Source organism: Carassius gibelio, chromosome A18 (genome assembly GCF_023724105.1).
Source record: "Carassius gibelio isolate Cgi1373 ecotype wild population from Czech Republic chromosome A18, carGib1.2-hapl.c, whole genome shotgun sequence".
Classification (NCBI taxonomy): Eukaryota; Metazoa; Chordata; class Actinopteri; order Cypriniformes; family Cyprinidae; genus Carassius; species Carassius gibelio.
In genome coordinates this window covers 18,502,605-18,518,523 of record NC_068388.1, presented here as the reverse complement: position 1 = coordinate 18,518,523, position 15,919 = coordinate 18,502,605, and the positions used below count along the sequence as shown (strand labels likewise).

Here is a 15,919-nt window from a genome sequence, read left to right as displayed (position 1 = left end):
GTATTTACGTTTAGCATTAGCCAGCACTTTTAAATTTGCCAAGATATCAGGCACTCTGGCTCCCGGTAAACATTTGACTATGGTGGCTGGTGTCTCTATATTCACGTTCCGTACAATAGAATCACCAATAACTAGAGCACTTTCATCAGGTTTCTCAGTGGGTGCATCACTGAGTGGGGAGAACCTGTTTAATGTTTTGATCGGAACAGAAGAGCGGCGTTTTGACCCATGACTACGCTGCCTCACCGTCACCCAGTTGCCCTGCTGCAGGGGCTCTGTTGCCGGAACCGGACAATGTACAGGAATCCCTGAGCTAGACGCATCCGAAGCCGTATCTAGAGCCCTAACATTCTTACTGTCCTCAATTAAAGTTTGGATGCATGTCTCTAATTCTGAAATCTTCTCTGTCAGCCTAACTATTTCCCTGCATTTATCACATGTGAATCCCTCATCTGCGACAGAGATTGATAAACTCTACATGTGGCAAGAGGTGCAAATAACAGGTCAGGACAGGTGTCTGGGACTGGACTATTATTTGACCAGTAATTGTAACGGTAGGCTTGCAACCTTTCTGAGTGTCCACTAATCAGCATAATTCAATACAGCGTAAACTTTGACCTATTTTGATGTTTTTTTTACATTTTTCATTTTCTGCACGACTAACAAAAGTGACTGATGGATTGCTTTGGCAAAAGATCTACATGTATGCGATGTTTGTTCTTTGCTGACTAGCGTGACTTGAAATGTATTGAGTTACAATTACTCAATCTCAACATGCTTGATTAGCCTACATGTAGAGTTGCTACAAGTTACTAAAAATTGTACAGTAAGTAATTACATAACTCAATAGGCCTACATAGTTGCTTTGCGCCTTTGCCATGCAGGACCCATGTGTTCCATGTTCAAACCCAACTTAGTACATAAATATGCCATTGAGGACCCATATATGCATTCCCAGATCAAACCCATGCCCAGTTGGTCCATGCCTATCCCTTATGGGGCCCATGTAATCAGTTCATATGGGCTTCCTATGTGGGACTCATACTACAAAACCTACATGGGACCCGCTGATTTCACCCAGCCAACAGTAACCATGGAACCCATACTTAACCCATCTGGGCCCCATGTGTCATTGCTGGCGGGAAAGACACCCAAAATTCCAATAATGGCTATAAATCTGTTTTTAGAATGGTAAAAGCATTTATATATATATTGAGTCACATTAATCATACAACACTGATACAAGCATATATACCCCAACTTTATTAGAATTTAAATAGTAAATGATAATGTTAAACTTTATTCTTGAAAAGATGACGATGTATTAAACGGGAGCAGAAAGTGTCCAGCTTGACATGTCTGTTTTCAACTCCACCCCGAACAAACGGCTGCTCTCATTGTCTGCCATCTGTAGCCATGCTTCAAGTCAAACGCAGATATTGTCTTACTTTGGGAAATGATAGGGTCTGTATTGCTTAATATTGGAGAAAGCGTAACGGTCAACTTAGAGCACGTGTGCCTTATTAACCAATCATCCAATCAATCAATCACCTTTATTTATATAGTGCTTTAAACAAAATACATTGCGTCAAAGCACTGAACAACATTCATTTGGAAAACAGTGTCTCAATAATGCAAAATGATAGTTAAAGGCAGTTCATCATTGAATTCAGCTATGTCATCTCTGTTCAGTTTAAATAGTGTCTGTGCATTTATTTGCAATCAAGTCAACGATATCGCTGTAGATGAAGTGACCCCAACTAAGCAAGCCAGAGGCGACAGCAGCAAGGAACCGAAACTCCATCGGTGAAAGAATGGAGAAAAAAACCTTGGGAGAAACCAGGCTCAGTTGGGGGGCCAGTTCTCCTCTGACCAGACGAAACCAGTAGTTCAATTCCAGGCTGCAGCAAAGTCAGATTGTGCAGAAGAATCACCTGTTTCCTGTGGTCTTGTCCTGGTGCTCCTCTGAGACAAGGTCTTTACAGGGGATCTGTATCTGGGGCTCTAGTTGTCCTGGTCTCCACTGTCTTTCAGGGCAGTAGAGGTCCTTTCTAGGTGCTGATCCACCATCTGGTCTGGATACATACTGGATCCGGGGGACTGCAGTGACCCTCTGATCTGGATACGGACTGGATCTGGTGTATCTACGGTGACCTCGGAATAAGACAGAAACAGACAAATATTAGCGTAGATGCCATTCTTCTAATGATGTAGAAAGTACGGTGTCCAATCACATTACAGCCTTGACGTCATGGAATTTTAGAGTTGCGACACTCAATAGCCGTTTATGGATACCATACGAATGTTTGAGAATTGCCATAAGCTGTATTCCACTAAAGTTTTGTTTAGTGTAAAACATGTTGAAAATTAGCCAATATTCTGCCAGTTCCTTACATGATTAGCTGTTTCCTCTAAAAAGCTGTTTATTCAGCGTAGTGAAGCCTCTCCTCCAATGACATCCATTAAAAAAAATGAAATAAAAATGCCTCTGGTCTCCTTCCCTACGCACTGCCAAAGTGGAAGCATTAACATAAGTCATTATACTTTTTTGGCTAAAGGTTGCAGGTTTGCCTTCTTTGCTTTGTCTTAATATCAGGTGTAATCAGGGCCTTGAATGAACTGGTCTCGACTACAGCATTACTGTAAATTACACTGTAAAAATTAAGGATGCACCGAATCCAGATTTTTTGGGTTCGGCCGAATACTGAATCGACTGTTTAAGATTCGGCCAAATCTGAAACCGAATAACGAATCCTACTCGCATCCTTATTCCATTAACACAGTAAAACACATTAATGAAGTAAACAACGTCCACAGCAGTGTATCTTTCATGTTATAATTTCATTTTTATTATTTCATTTTTATTTTAAAGAATAGGCAACATTATGCCAGGATGACAAGTCGGAAAAACTATTTTGACAATTACCATAAGCCGCTTACACAATTACAAACCAAAACCTTTCAATAAAAGTGCAACAATGCAAAGAAAAGTGTTTTTCTTTTCTTTTTTAAACCAGAATATGTTTGGTGACTTTAAATTTAAATTTAAATTAATGTTATTGAACATTTACTCAATAAACAAGGATAGTAGACTAGGCAGTTTTCGTTTATAATAGTAGACTAGGCTACGATTAGAACAGTAGCCAAATATTACGAAAAATATTACCGAAGATCACACACATCTCCTGCATCATAATTACATTAATATAAAACCTCTAACCTTTCACGTGAAATGAGTTTCCTTTCAAAAAAACAAGATGCTCTGCATTAACAGGTGACAGCCGGTTGCGAGTGTGGGAACAAATGTCCACAGCAGTATTGAAAAGTCTTTCACTGGGCACAGAGGTAGATCTTTGCCGTTTTTGCCAGCAGTGAAAAAAAAAACGCTTATCTCCACGTCAGCACCCAATGTGACTGGCTCTGTATTGCTACAGAATGGTCCTCATGTAAACACCATCACGTAATCAACGGCTGCGTGACATCAACCAACGGTTCGGTTAGGTGGAAAAACAATCTAAGATTCGGCTGAAACCGAACCCTGTAAAAAAGCCCAGTATTAGGCCGAATAAAAAATTACACTGCCAATAATTTACAGGATTAAAGAGTATTATTTTACAAGAAATTACTGTAGTCAGAAATTTACTGTAAAATCAATGCATGCTGGGTAATTTTCTGAAATTACTATGAATGAACAGCAAAATTATGCCAACATCACAGTAATTTACTGTTCTTGTTTTACACATTATAAAGTTGTCTTTAACTTTGCTACTGTGAGAAATTTTGTTGTTTACTTCTGTAATTGTTTTTTAGAAACCATAATGGTGGTTAGTTATTAATATTTCTTTGGGATTTTGAACCAAGTATATTCATATTAAAATTGTTTATCTTGTCACATCAGAAGTGTGATAAATTAAAACATTTGTCAAAATGCTGACAAGCTGTCAGGATCTGGGTCTTGTTCTCTCTCGCTCTCTCTCTCACTTCAGTGCGCGCACACCTGTTTGCGCTCTTTCTTCACCTGTTGTTCATCGCAATCAGCGCTTTCGCTGCTTTGCGCTCTCACTTGTGTCTTGTCTTGTCTAATTACTCCAGTCTATTTCTGGCGTTTGTTCTCTCTGTTCAGCGTCGGATTATTGTGTGAGCTATGCAGTTGTGTGATTGTCTACCATAACCTTGTCTTGTCCTGTCTTGTGTAGCAGCGTTCGCCTTGAGTGTGCCCTGTCTCCTGTCCCCAGCCGGGAAGAGCCATCTGGAGTTTCTCTCCACTCGAGTAGTCCTGTTAGAGAGTTTTTGTTCTGCGCTGCCCCCCCTGGCAGAAGCTCTTCAGTCGTGTTTAAGGAGAGTGTTTTTTGTTCTATTTTTATGCCAGCTACCTTCGGCTGTTTTTGTTATAATAAAGGACTGTAATTATTGAAGGCTACCTTTTGCGTTTGGATCTTCTGTACCTGCACATTGACAGAATAATCCGACCACAATGGATCCAGCGAAGGGGGAGTCGTTTTTTTCTGCTGTCGAGATCCAGGGATTTATGCTGGGTCGTCACGAAGAGGAATTATCTGCTGCCAGGGGCGCAGTGGAGAGTCTGGCTGCACAGGTTAATGATCTGTCGTCTCGCTTTCTTCAGACTTACCCAGTATCACCAGCCGCCCCGAGTCGCTCATCTCTTCCTGAACCCCGTGTGAACAATCCCCCATGTTATGCCGGTGAGCCGACCGAATGTAGAGCCTTTCTAACACAGTGCGAGGTGGCTTTGTCCCTGCAGCCTCAGACTTATGCGGAGGACCGTGCCCGCATCGCCTATGTGATTTCCCTGCTGACAGGGCGCGCTCGGGAGTGGGGGACCTCCGTCTGGGAGGCTGGGTCTCCTTGTTGCCACCGCTTCAAACTATTTAAGGAGGAGATGATTAAGGTCTTCGACCAGTCAGTTTTCTGATGCGAAGCTTCACGCCTTCTCACCACTATCCGCCAGGGGAGGAGAACAGTGGCCGACTTCGCCATAGAGTTTCGCACCCTTTCCACCACATGTGAGTGGAATGAGCCTGCCTTGGTCGCACATTTTCTGGAGGGTCTGAATGGGGATCTGAGGGAGGAACTTTACGCCCGCGGCGCACCGGTTCAACTCGACCAACTGATTGAGCTGGCGATTCGTCTGGATAGATGCTTTGAGCAACGGCGACGGGCTCGTGCAGCTCCTGCCCCTTTTCGTGAGCCGCCTGCTGTTGTGACTAGACCTGAGCCAGAACCCATGCAGCTAGGTGGCATTCATCTCCTGCCAGATGAGAGACAACGTCACATTTCCAACAGACTGTGCCTTTACTGCTGGGCGGCGGGTCACTTCGCAGCATCGTGTCCAGTAAAAGCCAGAGCTCTCCAGTAGACAGGGGAGTACTGGCGAGCGCTGCTGTAACATCCTCTCCACCCAAGTTCCGGACCACTCTGCCAGCGGTTCTTCGTTGGAGGGGCTCCTCTGTGACGTGTTCCGCGTTGATCGACTCGGGGTCTGAGGGGAACTTTATTGATTAGAGATGGGCACAGGAACACAGCATCCCCCTAGCGGACCTGAGGGATAACACCACCGTCTTTGCCCTGGATGGTAGTGTACTGTCTAGAGTTCATCGTGTCACCGGTCCGGTGAGTCTCACTATCTCAGGAAACCATCAAGAGACTATTTCTTTTTTGATTTTTCATTCCCCCTATACCCCCATTGTGTTAGGACATCCCTGGTTAGTCCAGCATAATCCTCATATTGACTGGGTCAGGGGAACAGTCTTGTCTTGGAGTCTTTCTTGTCATGTTAATTGTTTAATGTCTGCCATCCCTGTCCCCTCCTCTGTTTCTGTTTTTCAGGAGGAGTCCGGTGATCTGACTGGAGTCCCGGAGGAGTACCATGATCTGCGGGCGGTTTTCAGTCACTCCCGGGCCGTTTCCCTCCCGCCTCACCGGCCTTATGACTGTAGCATAGACCTCCTTCCCGGTACTACGCCCCCTCGCGGTAGATTGAATTCCCTCTCGGCGCCCGAACGAGAAGCTTTAGAGCGATACCTCTCCGAATCTCTCGACTCTGGGATTATTGTTCCCTCCTCCTCTCCGGCTGGTGCAGGTTTTTTCTTTGTGAAGAAGAGGGACGGGTCCTTGCGCCCTTGTATTGATTATCGAGGGTTGAACGACATGTTAAACATCTTTGTATTCGTGTATCTGGATGATATCCTAATTTTCTCACCTTTACTCGAGGTTTCATGTTCAACACGTTCGCCGGGTTTTACAACGATTACTAGAGAACTGTCTTTTTGTCAAGTCCGAAAAATGCGTGTTCCACTCTCGATCGGTCACTTTCCTGGGATCGGTGGTCTCGTCTGAGGGCATCAGCATAGAAGGTGCGGGCAGTTCTCGATTGGCCCATTCCCGAGTCCCGAGTTGCGCTCCAGCGTTTTTTAGGTTTCGCTAATTTTTATAGACGGTTCATACGCAACTTTAGTCAAGTAGCCGCTCCGCTATCAGCCCTCACCTCGACTAAATCTCAGTTTGTTTGGTCTGAGGTGGCACAAGTGGTCACCTCCGCGCCTATTTTAGTCACCCCGGACCCTGAGAGACAATTTATAGTCGAGGTTTACGCTTCCGACGTGGGGGTTGGGGCTATTCTTTCGCAACGTTCTTCCCTTGATAACAAGGTTCACCCGTGTGCCTTTTTTTTTCATCGTCTTTCTCCGGCTGAGCGCAATTATGATGTGGGTAATCGGGAGCTTTTGGCGATTCGGCTGGCTTTGGGGGAGTGGCGACACTGGTTAGAGGGAGCCTATGTCCCATTTATCGTTTGGACTGACCACCGTAATCTTGAGTACATCCGTTCCACCAAGAGACTTAACGCTCGTCAGGCCCGTTGGGCATTATTTTTTGGTCGTTTAGATTTTTCAATTTCATTTAGACCCGGGTCTAAGAGCCTTAAAGCCGATGCCCTCTCGCGGCAGTTTGGTTCCTCAGAGGAGACTTCGACCAGGGAGGCGATTATTCCTCCGCACTGTGTGATCGGAGCTGCCGTCTGGGGAGTGGAACAGACTGTGAAAAGAGCTCTATCTCTCATAGACAGGCCCCCTCGTGCCCCGACGGGATGGTTACAAGATTCACGGTCTACCCTCGGACGTTGTGTCGGACAGAGGACCGCAATTCGCCTCTTTGTTCTGGAGGGAATTCTGCCGGCTGATTGGGGCTTCCCCCAGTCTGTCGTCAGGATTCCATCCCCAGACCAACGGGCAGGCTGAGCGAACCAATCAGATCCTCGGACGTATGTTACGTAGCTTAACTTCTCAGAACCCGGCTTCCTGGTGCGATCAGCTGTCCTGGGCTGAATATGCCCATAATTCCCTACCCTCGTCGGCCACTGGGTTATCCCCTTTTGAGGGCTGCCTCGGGTACCAACCTCCGCTCTTTACTTCCCAGGAGCCTGAGACTTCCGTACCTTCCGTACAGGTTTTTATATCAAGGTGTAGGCGCACTTGGAGGAGGGTGAGATCTGCGTTATGTTCTACTAGAGCGCGCACTTGTAGGGCAGCTAATCGCCGCCGGGTTAAAGCCCCTCAATATGTATGTGGGCAAAAGGTGTGGCTTTCCACCCGGAATCTGCCTATTCGCGAGGGCTCTAAGAAGCTCATGCCCCGTTTTGTCGGTCCCTTTACTATTTTGAAGATTCTTAGTCCGGTGGCTATCAAGCTACGGTTATCTCGCCAGTTACGTCGGGTACATCCTGTATTTCACGTGTCCTGTGTCAAACCTGTCATCCGCGCCCCCACCCGTCCCACCCTTCCCCCTCCTCCTATTGATGAAGTAGAGTCCCTTTACAGAGTTCGCAGGTTACTTGATGTTCGTCCTCGGGGCCGTGGCCATCAGTTCTTGGTTGACTGGGAGGGTTAAGGTCCTGAGGAGAGGCAGTGGATTCCGGCTCGGGACATCCTGGACTGCTCGCTCATCGAGGACTTCTACCGGGCTCGCCGGGCCTGTCCCTTGGGAGCGCCGAGTGGCGCTCCTTGAGGGAGGGGTACTGTCAGGATCTGGGTCTTGTTCTCTCTCGCTTTCTCTCTCACTTCAGTGTGCGCACACCTGTTTGCGGCCTTTCTTCACCTGTTGTTCATCGCAATCAGCGCTTTGTTCTGCGCTGCCCCCCCTGGCAGAAGCTCTTCAGTCGTGTTTAAGGAGAGTGTTTTTTGTTCTATTTTTATGCCAGCTACCTTCGGCTGTTTTTGTTATAATAAAGGACTGTAATTATTGAAGGCTACCTTTTGCGTTTGGATCTTCTGTACCTGCACCTTGACACAAGCTAGAATATGAAATAATCTAACTGCCCGACTTTAAGTAAGTTGAACTATTCTTATCATGAACATTATAATATTTTATTTTAGCATTATTTAACCATTAAAAATAATCATTGCATGCTGGGTGCCTTCATAGTACATATGCACTGAAGAAACACAGTATGGTGCTTTTTGTTTACAAGACATTTCTGAGAGTGCAGTTAGATACAAGAGCAGTCCCACTGTGGAATTACTGTGAAAGTAATTCGAAAAAAAGTTAGTGAATAAATCCAACCACCCCTATAGATTTATGTTTCACTTTCCATAATCCGTGACCCACAGAGGAGCATCTTGGTGACAGGGATTTAAAACTTTACCAAGACTCAAACTGACACAGACAGAGAATGGATTTTTTCAAATAGGTAGGGTAAAAGTGATTTCAAAACATTTCAGGCGGTGTATATACGTATATATCGTGGATATATTATTTACCTGATATAGGATGCATTTGGTTTTGAGCCAAGTGCTTCATTGTAGTAATACAGTGCTATCTCTAATCTGTACATTTGGGTACAGATGTGTGTAAAATGGTTTATAACTAAAAGAGCATATAACTTATAGCTTTCTAATAATTATTATTATTATTATTTTTTTTTCTGTCAATGACAGTGTTGTCTGTACAGTTACGGAGGAGTCGTCTAGACAGTATTTTGAAGCAGAATCTCCCTCGAGGGTTTACTCAAGCACTGAAGAAGGCCTTGAACGACAGCACGGCTCAGGCTAAGGTTTGAACTTCATGAATTTGTAACAAAGCCATCATTTACAGTTTGTTCAGCATCAAATATGCACCACAAATGACATTCTCCTTAAAGCAATGTCTGCTATCTTGATATAACTACCACCAAATCTTTACCAAATACATATATGTATGTATATATATATCTATATCTATATATATATAGATATATATATATATTTTATATATATAGATATCTATATCTATCTATATATATATATATATATATATATATATATATATATATATATATATATATATATATATATATATATATACACTTTTTTTTATCTGTGTCCTAAGTATTTAAATTTCCCTTTTTGAAAAGGAAACTGTTCAAAGTTTTGAAAACAAACTGTTCACAGAAGTGAATTCATAAGGAATGGATTGCACTTGCTGATAGAAGTGTTTAATTGCATGCACTGAATGTAAATTTGAAAAAGTTTTTGCTCAGGGAACTTTGTTATGCTTCAGCTCCTTTTTTTGTAATCAGATCATTTTAAGCTGCTAAATTTTCAGTACAAGGATCCAGAAAGCGAATGCATTCCACAGTCAGTCCCAAACAGTACTTATGTAAAATAAACTCAGATGATTACATGGCAGACTAATGTCTAGTTTTCAGTGAGTTATTAATTCCACTGTGTATTTAACTTAAGCCCCTTTTACACTGCACGTCGGACCCGCAATATTTCCAGAACATTGCCGGGTCGCCTTCTGTGTGAAAGCAACCACGTCCCACGATTGATTACCGCATTGAACCCGGGTCGGGGACCTAGTAACATTGCGGGGTTCGACCCGGGACAAGCGCTGTGTGAACAAAAGCCAGATCTAATTCCGTGTCGAAGTGATGACGCGCGTTATCGCGCGACTCTTTTACCGGCTGTTTTGAAGGAAGATCAACGTTCGCGACGAAAACATATCTGCAAACTGTAATGAAGCAGAGATCAGTTAGTTCCTCACTTTCCGCGCTTACGCAGAGATCGTTCGCTTGCTTCAGTGAAAGTATAACGTCCCTAACGTTTTCGACATGTACATTACTCATCACGCGCTGATGTCACGCATCGTTACGGGATCTTCAAGGGTTGTGTGTGAAAGCACGCACTTATATCGGGTCATCACTGGCAGTGTGAAAGTGCAAAATCAAGCGACCAGGGAACAATTGCAGGAACACTTTACCTGTGTATTTGCCGGAATGGCAGTGTGAAAGGGGCTTTACTTAAATTGAAATGTATTCCTTAATGGGTAAAACTTTTTAAATTAGCACCAAACTACAGAATGCATCTTTAATACTAGTGTTTCCTGTATATTTCCACCTTCAGATTGGGAGCATCTCCAGTATACCTAACGTGACGGTCGGTTACTATGTGACCCGTGGAGAGATGGTGTACACTGCTTCGGTGGTGGTGGAGGCTCTAAGCGTCTATGGTATTGAAAGATTGATGGCAGGCATCCGGCAGTTTGTGCCACTGGTGCAGGCGATTCCCATCCCAGCAGTCCCCTGGAGACCCAGCCCTGCCATCTCACTGATGCTGAAGACAGGTTAGGCTCACAGCTAGATCTCTGTCATCAGTGTAACTAATGTGCCATTGCTGCCACACATATAATTTCTCCATATCTTTTAAGAATGCAGCCATTGTCCTTACAAAACTATTTAGAGACTGGGCTAGTTTTCACTCTAAATATTATTTCTCCGGGTGCAGGTTATTTCTGAAAACAATGCTCAGGTTGATTGTCATTTAAATCAAGCCTAATGTGTTTTCAGGTGTCTTGTAAATGAAATGTTGTGTATCACATTGGCACATTTGATGGTAGCTGCAGTGGAGGTGATGATTTTTAAGTGAATAATGAATTTTTAGAATATATGCTTGGAATATAGCGCATGATCCCATGATTATTGTATTTATAGGTTTATTACTTTAAGACAGTTTTGAACTAGCAGAAACTAATGCTATCTATCTATCTATCTATCTATCTATCTATATGTGTGTCTTTCTGTCTGTCTATCTATCTATCTATCTATTTAGACTGTCCGTTTGTCTGTACGTCCATCTTTATTGTAACTATCTGTAGTGTTATGCAGTTGTCAGCTGATTTGGTACATCCATGCAATTTATTATGTAAATTTTTCTGTATATTTCTACATTATCAGTTGCTAGTGTCATGTTGCTCAAAATGCATTATATATTTCTCTGTGCAACAGTCTTACCCCTCAAAACATCTAGGCATTTAAGTCATTAAATGCAAAATGGTTGATCTAGTTGTCATAAACTGTCAAGCTAATTTTCTACACATTTCTATAAGAGTTTTTATAAATTTGTCATTAATTGTGCAGGCAAATCTTGACTTTCACTAATGAAGAGAATGTAGTTCAGTTAATGATTAACCATTTCTCTGAAATTGCTCAAAGGTGCATCTCATGAACCTTCAATCGAAAAGCTATAGACAGATTAGACAAAACAAGAGTTACAAATTCTGACAATGGATATTTCCTCGCCATTGGCCTGTTAAATTAGTTGCTCTATGACATTTCGACCACACCTTCTGCTTTTTGGGTGGCTTTTTGAAGTTGAAGCCTGCCTCATTGACATATGTGCAGTTGTGAGAGAGTTCACTTGACTCCAGTTCCAGTTTGCATTGCAAGGGAAAATATTAGTTGTGATGTAGATGAGAATCTGTGGACCGAATGACTGGCACATAATGAGGTGTAGACAGTCGCACTACAATTCCTCATACAGTGCTGCATGCAAAGCAGATTTCTGTCTAAGGGGTGATGTCCTCTGTCTATATATGCTTTTCAACTGAAGTTTTATGAGATGCACCTTTGAGCAATTTCATATAACTGGTTTATCATTAACTGATCTACATTCTCTTCATTAGTGAAAGTCAAGATTCACCTGCAAAATTCATGGCAATTTTACAAAAATAATAGAAATGAGTAGAAAATGTGCTTGACAGTTTATAACAACTAGTTCAACAATTTTGCATTTAATGACTTATACAATGAATGAACTAATGCCTAGATGTTTGGGGAGTGAGACTTTTGCACAGATAACTGTATAATACATTTTTCAGCAACATGAAATTAGCAACTGATAATATAGAAATATTCAGAAAAATGTACACAATCGATTGCATGGATGTACCAAAGCAATCGCACCTTGTTCAAAATAATGAGAAACTGATTTTATGATGTGCACAATTGACTAGATGATGTGGAGGTTGGACAAAGTAGTTTTGAGAATTTCACTTCTGATCTGAGAAATGCACCAAAGCAACCAAGAAAAATTTTAGATGTTATAATATATATATATATATATATATATGTCATTGTGATAGAGAAAAGAAAAAGAAAAATGGGCGCAAAGCTGAAGATACAAAATTAGAAAGGCAAACACGGGAAACACCAGAACTTTGCTTTTATATGCAGCACTGTATGGAATTGTATCGCAGTCTGTCTCCACCTTCTGATGTGCCAGTCTGTCGGCCCACAGATTCTCATCTACATCACAACACATTCCTTACCTTGCAATGCAACATGGGATTGGAATCAAGTAAACCATCTCACAACTTCATACAGTATATGTGGAAGAGGCTGGCTTCAACCTGACCAAAAGCAGAAGACATGGTTGAAATGTCATAGGCAACAGAGTTACTGTTGATTTACCAGGCCAACGGGGAAGAAATATCCATATCCAGAATTTGTAACACTTGTGTTGTCCTCTGTCTATATATGCTTTCCAATTGAAGGTTCTGATGTACATTCTCTTCTTTAGTGAGTCAAGAATCAAGATTCACAAATTTAAAAAGTGTAATAGAAATGTTTAGAAAATATGCTTGACAGCTAGAGCAACCATTTTGCATTTAACAACTTATATACTAATGACTAGATATTTTGGTGTGTAAGATTGTTGCACAAATAATTATACATTACATTTTGAACAACATGACATTAGAAACTGATAATGTAGGAAACTGCAGACAAATATACATAATCGATTGTATGAATGTACCAATACAATCACAACTTGTTCAAAAGAATGATAAACTCCTTTTTTTTGGTTGTGCACAAGTGACTAGATGATGTGGAGGTTAAACAATCGTTATGAGAAGTTCACTTCTGAGAAATGCACCAAAGCAACTGAGAAAAAACTGTAACACAGCTGAGGTAAGAGAGCAGGGGATGGCTGATGGTAAGTAGATGATCTTGAAAGAAATACAGATTAACTGAGTTTCTCTTTGCAGGATGACAGACAGCAAAGCTGGGTCTAGTATATCATAGCGATCTACACAGGATCTCTTTTCAGGACCATATCCTTCCCAATCCACCAAGTATTTGAGGCAGCTGCCTCACCAGTAGGTGTCCAGGATTGTGTTGACTCATTAGAAGAGTTGATCATCGACGACCTCTAGAGGAGGAGGTGGCATGTCAGGAATGCCAGATTTTGTGGAAGGAGAGACCAGAGGGTTAGTGAAGGGTTCGAGAAGGAATGCATGAGAGGTTGGTGCAATATAGTAATGTGAAGGTAAGTCAAATTGGTAAGTGACTTCATTGATCTGCCTTAAGATGGTGAAGGGACCTATATAGCAGGAACAGGGCAGTCGAAGACAAATGTCCCTTGTTCGAGAGCCAGACCTTCTTTCCCAGATAGTACTGGTAGGCAGTGGAATGGCGGGTGTAGACTTGGCTCTTTTGTCTCCGAACTGTCCTTTGCAGATGGACGTGAGCTCTCGCTTTCTTGGAATCAGTGGTACACAGCTGGAATATGTGATGGCTCTCCTGACCAGGTAAACAGGGGTGGTTGGAAATCAGTTATGGTGTTAGTCCTTTGGTGTACTGATGCAGGGTGTTCTGTACATCCTTGGCCCATGGAAGGTAGTTCTCCAGCTGTGCTGTGTTGTGGCAGTAGGACCACAGGTATCTCCCGATCTCCTGGCCGTTGGTTTGTGGGTGATATCCTGATGACAAACTCACAGAGATTCCCAGGTGTTGGAATAATGATTGCCACTCTCTGGAATTATATTGTTGTCCACGATCTGAGACAATATCTTCATATAGCCCAAAGTGTCTAAACACATGCTGAAAGAGGAGCTCAGAGTTCTCAAAGGCGGTGAGTAGTCCCTTCAGAGGGATGAGTTTGAAACTTTTGAGAACCAGTGAGGAGGGGGCATGGGACTGGCACAGGCAGATAGTGAAGAAATGGATGTCGGAAGGAGTAATGAATAACAGTCGGTGAAAGGATCCAGATTTTGGTCATTGCATGCTCCTGTGAGGTGCTGAATGTTGGTCTGGGCTTCTATTAGCACAACAGAAGGAGACAACACCGGAAACTTCCACTTAACAAAGATTTATTAACACAACTGAGGTAAGAGAGCGCGTGATGGCTGGTGGTAAGTAGATGATCTTGAAAGAAGTGCCACTTAGCTGAATTAACGGTTTCTCTTTGCAGGTTGGCGTGGATCTTCCACAGAGTGAGCAGACAGAGGAAGACTGAAGATGGACGATGGCAGGTAAAGATCACAGGTAAAGATCCAGGTAGGTTGACATGTAGTGAACAACAAAGCCAGACAATGTGAAGGTGTAGAGTGATGACTTAAATACTGTGTGGTGATGAGGAAGGACATGTGCACTTCGTGACAAATGCATTAAAATAACGTCAATTAGTTAACATTAGTTAATGCATTAATTAACAATGATTAACACATTTATTAAATGTTTTATTAGTGCTGGGCAATTATAATTTACATTATTGTCTGCAATTAATAAAAATTAATTGCATTGTTATGCACAATAATAATTGTATTAACTAATAATGCATTCAAAGGGGTGTATTGTGCACTTTTTTCATTTAAGGCCTAATGGTATATGAACAAAAGTGTAATAACATTTGGTTTACAAACACTATAACATTATAACAGGCACCTTTCTATTAGAGACCTGCAAGATCACGGGACCCATTGCAGCAGAGTGCTGCGTAGGACAACACTTGATGTGTGGGTAGGGACTCGTGTGTGTGGGATGCGGGAGGATAATTAGGGTGTGTGTGTTCATGCTAGGCAATCTTAACTGGCCAGAGCGCATTTGATCCCCAAAGCCTCGATGGGGAGAGGTGGGTAAGAGCGTGGTTCAGTTATATATAGATCAGTGAGTGTGAGCGTTAACCACGCCATAGTGCAGATCTTCTGATACGTGCTGCATGATAACATGAATATTTCTGAGTGGCAAAAGCAATAGATCTGTAAAGCAATATATTGTAAGAGGGACGTGTGTTACCGTGTCCTATACGACTCAAAATAATAAACCACAAAGTTAACAAAATGATTCCGTCCACTGTGATGAAGGAGAGCGCTTCTCTGCTGTCTTCACTTGTTATCGGACACTTACTATTTCCAACGTATTAAATCATGATTATGAGCTCGTTGCATTCTTTTCTGTTAAAAATAACAGTGAACATTGATTTGTGAATATTGATGCTTAGCCTAAATAATTTGATCGGGAGCATCCCCTCATTTGACCCATGATTTGTCTGTATGTGTATTCACAGCCAGTGAGCAACGGAATTTCATAAAAATAAAAAACTGCGTTAACGCACGATAAAATAAATGTCAATTAAATGCATTAACTCTATAATAATGTGTTAACTTGCCCAGCCCTGGCATTTATTAATTGTTGTTAATATTAGTTAAAAAAAAAAAAAAAAAAAAAAAAAACTCTATTCCACTAAATCAGGGGTCACTAGACTTGGTCCTTGAGGGCCACTGTCTTGCAGAGTTTAGCTCCAACCCTAATCAAAACACACCTGAACCAGCTAAACAAGGTCTTACTAGGTATACTTAAAATTTC

General features: G+C 42.3%; 1 protein-coding gene across 1 annotated transcript in view; it reads left to right on the top strand.

Annotated features, from left to right (window-relative positions):
• The window catches only part of kiaa1549lb (KIAA1549-like b), a 75,296-nt gene that overhangs the window by 18,818 nt on the left and 40,559 nt on the right, over positions 1–15,919 (top strand). Inside the window, exons 4-5 of the mRNA XM_052531098.1 lie at positions 8,952–9,067; positions 10,398–10,617. Coding sequence (XP_052387058.1) covers positions 8,952–9,067; positions 10,398–10,617 — 336 coding nt within the window. The remainder of the gene's footprint in view (positions 1–8,951; positions 9,068–10,397; positions 10,618–15,919) is intronic.